Source organism: Pristiophorus japonicus, chromosome 20, assembly GCF_044704955.1.
Source record: "Pristiophorus japonicus isolate sPriJap1 chromosome 20, sPriJap1.hap1, whole genome shotgun sequence".
Lineage (NCBI taxonomy): Eukaryota > Metazoa > Chordata > Chondrichthyes > Pristiophoridae > Pristiophorus > Pristiophorus japonicus.
In genome coordinates this window covers 28,468,797-28,481,626 of record NC_091996.1, presented here as the reverse complement: position 1 = coordinate 28,481,626, position 12,830 = coordinate 28,468,797, and the positions used below count along the sequence as shown (strand labels likewise).

Below are 12,830 nucleotides of genomic sequence, written 5' to 3'. Positions count from 1 at the left end.
ACATGCTCGCAGTTAAGCAATGTACCCAGGGAGGCGCCGCTAAGTTTATGGTCTTGGCCCTCCAAGCCATGGTCTAGGGTACACGTCGACTACGCAGGCCCATTCTTGGGTAAAATGTTCCTTGTGGTTGTAGATGCGTACTCCAAGTGAGTTGAATGTGAGATAATGTCAGCTAGCATGTCCGCTGCCACTACTGAAAGCCTGCGGGCCATGTTTGCCACACACGGCCTACCCAATGTCCTGGTGAGCAACAACGGGCCATGTTTCACCAGTGCTGAGTTCAAAGAATTCATGACCCGTAACGGGATCAAACATGTCACATCTGCCCCATTTAAACCAGTGTCCAATGGTCAGGCAGAGAGAACAGTACAGTTCAAGGCCTGAAGCAAGGCTTGAAGAGGGTATCTGAAGGCTCACTGCAGACTCGCCTATCCCGAGGTCTGCTTAGTTACCGCATGAGACCTCACTCGCTCACTGGGATCCCACCTGCTAAACTGCTCATGAATAGAGTACTTAAGACAAGGCTCTCGTAAGTTCACCATGATCTACATGAACAGGTAGAGAGCAGGCAGCTTCAACAAAGTGCATACCATGATAGCCCAAATGTGTTACGTGAGATTGAAATCAATGATCCTGTATTTGTATTGAATTATGGACAAGGTCCCAAGTGGCTTCCCGGCACTATTGTGGCCAAAGAGGGGAGCAGGGTGTTTCGGGTCAAACTTTCAAATGGACTCATTCACCGGAAACACTTGGACCAAATCAAACTCAGATTCACGGACTATCCTGAGCAACCCACCTTGGACCCTACCTTTTTTGATCCCCCAAAATACACACCAGTGGCAACCGGCACTACGGTTGACCACATAGCAGAACCCATCATCCACAGCAGCCCAGCAGGACCCAACACACCAGGCAGCCCAGCAAGGCCAACAAATAATTCAACAATACCAGCTTTCACACCAAGACGATCAACCAGGGCAAGAAGGGTCCCAGATCGACTCACATTGTAAATAGTTACACTATTGACTTTGGGGGAGGGGGGGGTGCGGGTGTTGTTATATATGTAAACTTGTATTTACTCTGTACAGCCACTAGAGGGCTCATCCTCTGGAGTCCCAAGGGATCCCATAATCCCTTGAGAGCACAGGTATTTAAGGAGGCTTCACATGTTGGAGAGGCACTCTGGAGACCTGCAATAAAAGACCGTCACACTTTACGTTGAGCTCATAGTGTTCAATCTGACTCTTTCTCCATACATAACACTAAGTGCCTCTGTTTAAGATCTTATCCAAAAGATGGCACACCTCTGATTGTAAAATACTGAGGGAGTGTTGCACTGAGGTGTCACTAGAATAGGGCTCAAGTGTCAGAAGTGGGACTTAAACTCATAACCTTCTGACTCAGAGGCAAGATATTGGAAAACAACATTGCATCATAAAAGTTGACTTGAAAGTGTGACCAAAAGCCATGACAATATGAGGGAGGGTTTGTGCCAACACAAGATGTTTTTCATTTGTATATGTGAGAGTTGCCCAAATAATCTCTCTAACTTCATTAAAGTGGTGTGCATAAGTAACTATTAAAATATTCTTAAAGAAGGACAAGACTTCTTTTTGAAAGCTCTTGGTGTTGCATCATCCATGTTGATAATAGATTCAGTTTGCCTTTGTTACTAACAGTCCCAACTCACAAGTTCCTGCAGTCAGAAGGGTATCAACAGAAAATTGACAACTAGAGACAATGTCCAATTGACCCTAGGGAAAGAAAAAAAAAGTCATTATTCTTCAAAGAAGGAGGTCCCAATGGTCAGATCACAGTAGTATGTTACATGATTAGAAACAGATCTGTTCTGTACAGATCTCCTGATGAAAGGTTCACTTTTTTTGGTGGTAGTGGTAGAGAATGAGAATTATCAAATATTCGTGATTCTATCATAACAATCTCAAATTAAGATACAGATCTCATTTAAGATGTTTTTCCAAAAGTCATTTGTAATCACGTTAAACTGACCTTTCAATATCTAAATAATGCAACTGCTTATCATAATCATATCAAATAGCTACACTACAGACTGGGGCGTATTACCTGAAGGGTCTTATGACATTTTCCATCTTCACAATCCCACATGTAAATCTACAAGTAAAGATGAGGAGAATAAGTCAGGCCCGCAGACGGTGGAACACAAGAATTCCAAACCTTCGCGTTATACCATTTTATCATCTGCTGCTGTCACCAGTAGAATTCCATCCAGAGAGAATGAGAGGGCCATCAGCCGGCCGGTGTGGTTCCCCAGGAGAAAGATCAGATGCCCATTCCTTGGATCCCATACACGTACAGTCTTGTCCCAGGAACCTGAAGCCTATGAAACAATCAGAAGAGGCATATCTGACAAAATTGGTGTTTTGAGTAATATTTTGTCAGTCCGTATGTGACGCGTTTTCTGCAAGGTTTTGGATTTTGTTTTTCTAATTCCCCTCCTGAAGGCACTGACTCATTGGGGTAAAAAATTCAGGTCTGCCTGAAATGGGTCGCACCTACCGCTTCTGAAGTGTTTTTTCCGCCCCGTTGGATGAGGTGGCCTCTTTCGCGAAATTCAGCTCTTTGTCGTTTTTTTTTTAATGGACCGGAAGTCGGTCATAATGGGGGCGGAAGTGGAGGCGGTAAGCAGAAGATCGACCACAAGAGGGCCGGAAGTGGAGGTGGGACAGTGTCACCGCCTCTGTCAATCATCAGCGGAGCGGTGATGACCCGTGTGCGTCACCACAGCTCCCACCTTCACTCAAAGGGGAGAGTCGCTGCGAGCTCTGCGAAAATTTTACTTAGGTCCACCGGACCACCGGGGAAGGTTTCAGCCGGGCCAGCAGCCTGGCGCCCAAGAGTTGGTGCCAAGCTGCCTGTTGGCGGCCCGGCCAAACCTGGGGCACATTTGTCCGGCCGATCAGGAAGCAGAAAACAAGGTGCACGGACAGAAAAAGCTGTCGGGGGCACCGCTCGGCGGATCGAAGATTTTTCAAGCTGAATTTAGATGGAGGTGCAAGAGAGCGGCAGTGCACCCTTTGATGACGCACTTAGGACCGGTCGGCAGCAGCAGGACGGGAGTGGGAACCGCCAGAAAATCCACCACCGTGAATTTTGCTCGCGGCGGCCGCTGCTTTCTGCTAGTAAGAGGCCTTTTCGGGAGGCTGATTTTCGGCCCCATCTTGTGGATTGATTATACCAGTAACTCCAGTGCATTGTCCAATCGACCATCATTAATTTGCAAGCCTATGGAGAGTGCGTTGGACCATTCTAACTGAACCTGATCCTGTTTCCACCTGGTGTTTACACATACATTTTCCAACATAAGTCATCAGAAGTAGGAACCAGACTGACTTCCTTCATTAGCCCAGCAGCGCCAAAGAGAATTGCAGGGCCCCCTCTGTCATCCTGGCTAAGATCTGGTAGTATAGCTTAGGCCAGAGACCTTCCTAGTCTGTATGGCTCAGTACTACACCACACGTTGGATTAGACACTGAGCCAGTGAGGGTGCCCTGGTCATTTTTTATACCCCAGTTTCTATTTAATTTCACCACTCAGCTTACCAGCATTCCAATTGTAGAAAACGCAACACAGCTCACATTGCCTGTGTGACCTTGCAAAGTACTTTTCTGTGTCCTTTTTCGTACATTCCACAACTTTACTGTATAATCCCAGGATCCTGTGGCCTGTAAGAAGAACAACTGCTTACTTGAAGGAATCTCTAAGATCCAGCACTGAAAAACATGGCCTGGAGAGTTTTACAAGAACAACTGTAGTTACAGCTCCACTCCATGCTTCATGGGCGAGCAAAGACAGCAAGTGTTGCTCGGCCCTTTGGTTGGATTACATTACAGCCAAGCACAACTCTGTCCATATCTGAAATCCACACTTTCCAAATGTGGTCACTGGAGAACACTGAGGAGTGGGAATTCTGGTTCATTCTTACGAGTAGTTTTAAGTCCATCCTCCACTTCTCCCTCCACCTTAAAACACCTCCGAACCCATCTATTTGAACAAGCTTTCATACAGCTTTCCTAAACCCTGCAGTATCCATGTCTTTATTCCTTTTATCTATTTTTAGTCTTTTTTTCCCACCCTCCCCCTTGAGACTTAAGTGTCAGCTTTGGTTCAGTGGGCAATACACTCACCTCTAAGTCAGAAAGTTGTGGGTTCAAATTTCACTCCAGGGACTTGAACACGTAATTCTAGGCTGACACTCCAGTGCAGTGCTGCACTGTTGGAGGTGTCGCCGTTCGGATGAGACATCTAAGGTGGGTGTAAAAGATCCCATGGCACTGTTTCGAAATAGAGCAGGGGAGTTATCCCCGGTTTCCTGGCCAATATTTATTCCTCAATCAACATAACAAACAGTTTATCTGGTCATTAACACGTTGCTATTTGTGGGAGTTTGCTGTGTACAAATTGGCTGCCGCGTTTCCCACATTTTAAAAGTGACTACATTCCAAAAGTACGTCATTGACTGTAAAGCGCTTTGAGACGTGAAAGGCGCTATATAAATGCAAGTCTTTCTTTTTTCCACTATGTTAAAAGGTGCTTTATAAATTATGTAATGCTCGGTGCACTGGGTATAATTGGAGTTACAGTATAACAGTGAAGTAAAACGAGTTACCAAATATAGTCCATTGAATGAAAAGGCACTGGTTGTGATGACACTCTGATGTCCAAGGAATGACATCCTGATGTCGCCTGACTGTTTAAAACAAAAGATGACTTTAACTGGCTTAGAGTTATACATCGACTGGTACAGGAGCAGTGAAAGAATAGACTCCACAAGTATTTATGTCCCATACATAAAATGGCAACTGGGCTAATTTATACTTTTGTCACAAAACCATAACTATAATTTTTAACATCACTGTCCTCCCTGAATTGATTCAACAATCAATTCCATTGGCTTGTGGTTTTAAAATGAATAGAATTGCAAAATTCAATTCCCAAATTTCCTAGGTAAAAGTCCCAGAATCTCGTGTAATAAAAATACAATTTTGACTTACTCGGTCACAGTAAACCCTAATTATACAGAATGGAAGATTTTATTCATCCAGGTAACTCTTACCAGCATTGTACTACGTCTTGAGACTAAATACATGATTACATTACAATGCACTGAAGCAGTGCTATTCCCTTCCATCAGTCAGTAACAGTACAAGGTGACGCACTATTACTGCTCTTCAATTGTCGAAGGCTAGCCTCATTGTTATCTTCCACTGACACCCTGTTGGTCTGAACCAGTTTCAAAGCCCATCACTTTCCCACAGAAAAGGCTGTGTGGAGGAGAGGGATCTTATGGGGAGTGAAAACAAAGGAATAAATCAGTAAAATACTCATTCCAAAGTGTTTCAGCCCCAATGTAGGTAGGGTACATCCTATGGGGAGACAGCTTGTGTTGTTTATCAGGCAAACAGAAAATCTATGATACTGATTGCTCAGTTGTTCGGTTTGGAACCTGTTAAGTGTAATAATTGTATTCTGTGCATCCCTGACATCCCACTAGCCAAAAAAATATCCGCTCACCTCGTAAATGCAATTGAGCCATCATCACCGAACTTTTAGTAATGAAATATATTGTTGAATTATAATTCAGGGAATAACTTGCTCTTTCTATCTTTTCACTGGGAAAATTAAAGCGTTTTGAAATTCATTGCAGAAACTGACAAACAACAAGATATCTGTTATGTCTATAATGCACTTATGAATGATTCCATGAGGCAATGTGTTGTACTCAAACTGTAGTGACCTTGGTCCTTTATTCGTAACTCCAGAGTGAAGCACAAGCATGGTGGGCAGTCTTTTATACTGGGCTCAGCAGGTGACCCTCAGGTCTCCCATCGCAGGGCCCTCTGGTGGACAGTCTCTGCCACAGGGGCAGAAAACCCTGGTCTCCACCAGTTGCACCCTCTAGTGGTGCCAGCATAGTATATACACACTGTAACTCGTATTGATAGTACATCAGGTAACAAGTCTCCATCTTATGGAACTATACAGTGACTATACAGAGAGTATATCTATAGTCTGCATATATAAGAGTTTCATTGCATTTGTGTTGTAAAACAGCTCGTGATTGCTATCTCATCAATGGAGGCCTTGGGTTCATGCCCACAACAATACTGGAGGTCCTGGGCGACTGCCTCATTTCTACTGACTTTTGACTGATACCCAAAATGTTGAACAGCTCTACCCGCATTTTAACTCTTTCAACATACATTTTAGGATTGAATTTTAAAGAAAAATGTAACAGTTAATTGGACGAGTAATTTTCCAGCAGGCCTCCATCATCTAGAATAAAATCAAACGGTCCGAGTTCTGATTGGCAGCATATGGTGACTGGTTAGTGCACAGAGAGCAGGTTAACAATAGGGCTGGGACAGGACCACCATCATCATCATAGACAGTCCCTCGGAATCAAGGAAGACTTGTTTCCACTGTGAGAATGAGTCCTTAGGTGGCTAACCAGTCCAATACGAGAGCCACAACCCCTGCCACAGGTGGGACAGACAGTCGTTCAGGGTAAGGGAGGGTGGGACAGGTTTGCCGCACGTTCTTTCCGCTGCCTGCGCTTGTTTTCTGCATGCTCTCGACGATGAGTCTTGAGGCGCTCAGCATCCTCCCGGATGCACTTCCTCCACTTAGGGCGATCTTTGGCCAGGGACTCCCAGGTGTCGGTGGGGATGTTGCACTTTATCAGGGAGGCTTTGAGGGTGTCCTTGCAGCGTGGCGGCCTAGCCCAGCAGGCTGAGCGGCCCCCGGTCTGCTAGCACCATTAGAGCAGGCCGGGGAGCGGAAGGAGCAGCGTGAGATCATACCACTCCAGGGAGCAGCACTTGCTGGATCAGGAGAGCAACGGCAGCGAAGAGGGACATCACCAAGATCCAGGTCGGTGATTGGAGCGTGGGCAGATACAGCAGGAGCGGTGAGGTCAGGGTGAAGAAGCGGCGAGAGATTGTAGAGGGACGTGATCGGGGCCCAGGAGAGGCGTGAGTTCGGGGCCCGGAAGAGGCGAGGGCCCAGGGGCAGCATGGGCCAGCCCACACTGTGATATGTGTGCGCACTAGGTCCGTGCAGCAGAGCTGGTCTCCAGTCGCAGTGTGGGCTGGTTAATCCTTGCCACTGGACCAAGACCTAGCTCTGTCAGACCCGTGTGGTGGCTGGTGTGCAACGGCCACCCCACGGTAAAAAAATCCACGCACAGGCATCTTCCACCCTTCAGGATTTAGTTTGGGACCTAGAATTTAATTGAAACACCTGTGAACTTTTTGACGTGGAAGCAAGTCAGCCTCGATTCGAGGGACTGCCTATGATGATGATGTAACGTTTCTACTGGGACAGGACCAACATTGTTGGGGGTGAGGGGAGTGGTGACTGGAGAATACAATGATGAGAAATATAATTAAATTAAAAGGCCTACAGCTAACCTCTGGATCCCACAGAACAACTGTATAATCCCAGCCTCCAGACACGAGCAGACTTGAATCATGGTTGAAGCAAATGGTCTCCACACTCTTACTGTGTCCTACGAATAACAACAACGCAGCTTACTGGACCGTGTTAGAGATTAGTGTTCAAACAACATCAATGAAATAGTGCTCTGTGGCGTGGGTTGGAGCACATTACAATCAGTTTTCGTACGACGTCAAAACTGAATGCTGAAGCTAAAATTCATTGGCTAAATCCCAAATCAGTAAGTTAACATTGGGCTAAAAGTTCTAGTACGCTGGAAACCTGCCGGTAACAGCACCGGCCAAGGTTAATGGTTACCCACCAAGAGAGTACATTTTGGTGCTCCCTGCTAAACAACCTCAGCGGGACGTTGATTCTGTGGTGTAATGTGTTCTTTCCAGCGCTAAGCTCAGCAGGAGGCTGAAGGTTGCGACTGTCTCCCGCTTGAAGTGGAGTAAAACAGGGATGAAAGGAGCGAACCTGTAGGCCATGTGCGGAACAGTTGCCAAACTTGCTACAAAAATATTACCTGCCACCCAATGTTTATTGATTCTGATTAAAATACACCCTCCCCCTCCGCCCCCCCCCCCCCACCCCTGCTGAGCACCTCGAGTCTTGTCGCCGAGAGCGCGCAGAAATCAAGCGCAGGCAGCGAAAAGAGCGTGCGGCAAACCAGTCCCACCCTCCCCTTCCCTCAACGACTATCTGTCCCACCTGTGACAGAGACTGTGGTTCTCGTATTGGACTGTTCAGCCACCAAAGAACTCATGTTAAGAGTGGAAGCAAGTCTTCCTCGATTCCGAGGGACTGCCTATGATGATGATGATTGATTCTTTAATTAGTTCATAAAAATGAATGCATCTGCATTCTCCATACCACTAATCTTTCCCCAATGGTTACTCTTGAAAGTGTTTAAATGTGCAGTAATCGTGCCAGCTTTTAGTGGGTCTGTCATACGCAACACAAAATTATTATTTGGTAAATAATTGGTTATGGAATTTAGAATAAATTAATTAGAACTCCTTAAAATCTTAAGCTGTTGAGTCTAGATTTGCTAGGGGGTGATGTACTGATGACACTATCATAATGATAAAAAGGATCTTAGCAGAGATGATCTTCAAATGTTGCAATGGAGTTCTAGCCAAACTGATACTCTTTAGGAATTCATTTTTTTTATTTGCTGGGAATCCATCGAGTGATTGCAGTTTTGGGCAGGTGTTCAGTTCTGAACTAAAAGCTTGTTCCACAAGCTTTCACCCATTGATTTAGTGACCCACAAACACTGTAGGCTTCCCGGTAAGCCACCAGAAAATGCAACCGCCCTGCCGAAAATGGCGGTCTCCGCAGGACCCGCCTGCGGCGGGCGATTGTGCGGCGGACGCCATTGCCCCCCCTCCCCCCCCAGGTCTGGCGATAACGGGTAGCGGTAAACCCCAAAATTTTTAGACCATTGAGTTTATTATCATCAGCAAATTCTGGATATCTGGATTTTATTTTATTTTTATACTGATTTGTGCCTGATCTAAACTTCATAGCAGCAGCCCTGATACTGATGAAAGATTCAGGGAATGTGTGATTATTTGCAGGAGAATATTAAAATTGTTTTCTTCCTTTATCATTAACCATAGTCTGATGAATTGATGACATCATGAAAATGGAAACGTACTTCATGAAAGGTTTTGCATTTCAGGCTAAGTTATGCACAAAACTATGTTGTTGCCCTCTATTACCCTTTCTCCGACCTCTCATACGAATCCCAGTCTCCTTCGTGCCACTCCTAACTTCGATAATAACATGTATTGCCTCTTGCCTTAAATTTCTTCTCATTTTGCCTTTCATCCATAATTGCGCCTCTTCTAAATGTGCAGCTGTATATTTTCCAGAGGTTTCTTTGTTTTTGAAGGTGTTTGTTGCTGTCTCTCAATGATATTGAAGAAATAATTAGGCAATAGTTGATCTCCATGGAGTTGCTTGTGGACAAAACAAAGAAAAGGCTCTCGTCTTGTGTCGGTCTCACTGTTTGTCTCCCACCATCCAGTTCCTTTTGTTTTCCTCTTTCTGTCTTTCTCTTCATAGAATCATATAAATTTACAGCACAGAAGGAGTCCATTCAGCCCATCATGTCTGTGCCGGCCAACAACGAGCTATCCAGCCTAATCCCACTCTTCATTCACTCTTTCTGAACTATATCCAGAAAAACCGCATGTTTGATGTAATTTCCTGCAATGATCTCTGAATGGATCATTAGACAGCTCCTTGAGTAATGTGTCCAATTTTGGTCACCAAGGCTCTACATTCAAGCCAAAATTCTGCTGCCTGTCCTAACTCTCACCAATAGAGGGCAACAACATAGTTTTGTGCATAATTTCAACCATCAACCTTGAGCGTCTGACCTACATTGGCGCCCGGTTAAGCAATGCCTCTTTAAAAATGCTCATCCTTGTTTGCAAATCGCTCCATGGCCTCACCCCTCCATATCTTGGTAATCTCCTCCAGCCCTACAACGCCCCCCCCCCCCCCCCCGAGATATCTGCACTCCTCTAATTCTGGCCTCTTTGCGCATCCCTGATTTTAATCGCTCAACCACTGGTAACTGTGCTTCAGCTATAAGATACTAAACGGTATAGAAAAAGTAAACCTGGAGTACTAGTTCAAGGTAAGTTATGACAGTAGAACAAGGGAGCATAGAGTAAATCTGATGAAACGTCAAATTATGACTGAGTTCAGGAAACAATTCTTTGCACAGTGATCAACATGTAGAATGGTCTTGCAGTAAGTTCATGGATACAAACACCCCTCAGTTTCATTCAGGTCCAGCTGGATGATATGACAGGGAGAGGAAATTTACAAGAACAATGTCAGAGATGAGGGACTTCAGTGGAGAAACTAGAGAAACCAGGAGTGTTCTCCTTCGAACAAAGGTGGTTAAAGGGAGAATTAATAGAGATCTTTGAAATTATGTAGGGTTTTGATAGCATAAGTCTGATCTTGCCATTTGTTGCTTGGAAAAGGATGCTGGGGAATTAATTGTATTTTATCTTGGTCTAAGAATTAATTGGGGAATATCCCATTCAAAACATGGGCACAAGTCCCGCAAACCCCCAGACCCACAAAATGCAAACAGAACAAACCAGAAAATCATGTGAGGTTGGCACCCATCTAATGTGGAACTGGACAAACCTGTTTTGGAGTTTGCAGCCCAGTCATTTGAAAATTGGATAGTAGAAGTTTGATTTTATGCCTGTTTCGTACATGCCAATAGCGGCCTTGTTAATACAGCAAACACAAACCCTGCCCAAGTCTGGAGTCCGGTCCTCTGCCCTACTCTACCCTGTATGAGACTGAGCAAAGACACCATGTTGGGTAAGAGTACTTCCTGTCTCTGTTGTGATCAGGCTATGTTCTCACACACGTACCTTTCAGAATGTGCAGACACTCTGCTATTGTTGTGTTCCACACTCTTACAGTGCAATCAGAGGACCCACTGGCAAAGAGCTTAGAGTCAGTAGAGAACGCACAAGCCTTCACTGGGCCTGTAGAGTCAAAGCAACATACAGAATCTGTTCATACAGTATTATTACACAGTGTGCAACATTACATTGCCAACCAAACATGATTTATACAATTCTGACACAAAAGCAGTGCTAGAAAAATGGACTCGATCTTGCTAACAATGCATTAGTTAGCAAACCCGAAAAATGAGCGATTCCTAATCGGAGCATTTCTGTTGATGGCTCTCTCCTTTCAGCTGTGGCTACAGCAAACTGTTTTAAATTGTTTATATTGCACTGAATGAGAATATTTTGGCATCTGGAATAAATTACGATCTTCACTTGTTCAGCAAACCGAATAATCTTCCAACCACCCCACTTCTCCCAACTATACATATATATGTTCCGGAGCCATAGAAATAAAACTGTACAATTCAAGTGCCATTATAGTTAAAGTTGTAAATTAGAGGGATATCTGCTACACACAGAGAAGTGTGCACAGAGCTGAAAAATCTGCTAAACCAATTGGCAACGGGAATTTGATGAGAATGGGAATTCGGTGCAGAGGGGAAAGGAGGTGGTAGAAACATAGAAAGTAGGTGCAGGGGTAGGCTATTCGGCCCTTCGAGCCTGCACCACCATTCGATATGATCATGGATGATCATGCAACTTCAGTACCCCATTCCTGCTTTCCCTCCATACCCCTTGATCCCTTTAGCTGATAGGGCCACATCTAACTCCCTTTTGAATATATTTAACGAACTGGCCTCAACAACTTTCTGTGGTAGAGAATTCCACAGGTTCACAATTCTCTGAGTGAAGAAGTTTCTCCTCATTTCGGTCCTAAATGGCTTACCCCTTATCCTTAGACTGTGACCCCTGGATCTGGACTTCCCCATCATCGGGAACATTCTTCCTGTATCTAACCTGTCCAATCCCGTCAGAGTTTTATATGTTTCTATGAGGTCCCCTCTCATTCTTCTAAATTCCAGTGAATATAAGCCTAGTCGATCCAGTCTCTCCTCATATAAGCCTAGTCAGTCCAGCCATTCCAGGAATCAGTCTGGTGAACCTTCGCTGCACTCCCTCATTAGCAAGAATGTCCTTCTTCAGATTAGGAGACCAAAACTGGTAAGGGCTAGGAGAGTGGTTTAAACTAGGAACTAGGAGCTGGAATTTAGGCTTTTATGTTTTTGAGGTGATAATGATGGAATAGTTTGTTCCTCAGTCGGTAAGTTTGGGCATCTGTGCCCTGCGTCAGGGGGCGCAGTGCTAAGGGAGGCGTTGTACATCTCTCGTGGCGCTAGGTTGGGAAACTCCGGAGCTAAAGAGCTGGGCCGGGAGCGTTCCGAGAAACATTGGCGGGGAGGCGGTAGGGGAGGGGGGACACCTAAAAGAACCCCACAAAATCATTCCCAAAACATTGCCCACACCACCACAACTCAAATCGCTAAAATTTAAAAGAGAAAACAATCGTACTTACCTTAGGAGTCCATTACTCACCTCTTCGCCGACGGGATTGTTGGACCGCCCTGATTTCCCAGGCGGCCATTGCGAGGCGTGACTCCAAGCGAATGGGTCGGGCAGGAATTCTAACTCGCGCCGGCGTCGCAACCAGGGACATTGCACACTGGTGCAGCTCTTCTGGGCGGTGCTGCTCCGCGCCGCCACAAAACCGGACCCGAGGATCGCTGCGGGGCGCTGGAGGCTGTCCGCCCGCCCGGAACACCTCACCGCCATCATTGCTGTCGCTCCGGACCGAAAAACAGGGCAGAGAAAACCAGCCCTAGGAACCTGTAACTTGCTAATGCTTTATTAAATTAATCACTTAAACTAGACAAATTAATTTGTTTCTTAAAA

General features: G+C 45.3%; 1 protein-coding gene across 1 annotated transcript; it reads right to left on the bottom strand.

Annotated features, from left to right (window-relative positions):
* Positions 1-1,574: 1,574 nt before the first annotated feature.
* Positions 1,575-12,522, bottom strand: LOC139233095 (WD repeat-containing protein 38-like). The gene is made up of 8 exons (XM_070863614.1): positions 12,474-12,522; positions 10,896-11,012; positions 7,455-7,552; positions 4,652-4,732; positions 3,585-3,707; positions 2,213-2,362; positions 2,089-2,136; positions 1,575-1,757 (listed from the first exon to the last, which is right to left on the bottom strand). Exons 1-8 carry the CDS (start codon positions 12,520-12,522, stop codon positions 1,659-1,661), a joined length of 765 nt encoding a protein of 254 aa, XP_070719715.1. The 3' UTR covers positions 1,575-1,658.
* Positions 12,523-12,830: the final 308 nt, after the last annotated feature.

Bases quoted from the DNA above. Each gene is read 5' to 3' on its own strand.
- LOC139233095 (XM_070863614.1), bottom strand. From the start codon at position 12,522: ATGGCCGCCTGGGAAATCAGGGCGGTCCAACAATCCCGTCGGCGAAGA. The intron at 7,553-10,895 runs GTACGTGTGTGA...TGTTATTCGTAG, and splicing joins GTGTCTGCACATTCTGAAAG to GACACAGTAAGAGTGTGGAG. The intron at 2,363-3,584 runs GTAAGCTGAGTG...ATTGTTTCATAG, and splicing joins TTTCTACAATTGGAATGCTG to GCTTCAGGTTCCTGGGACAA.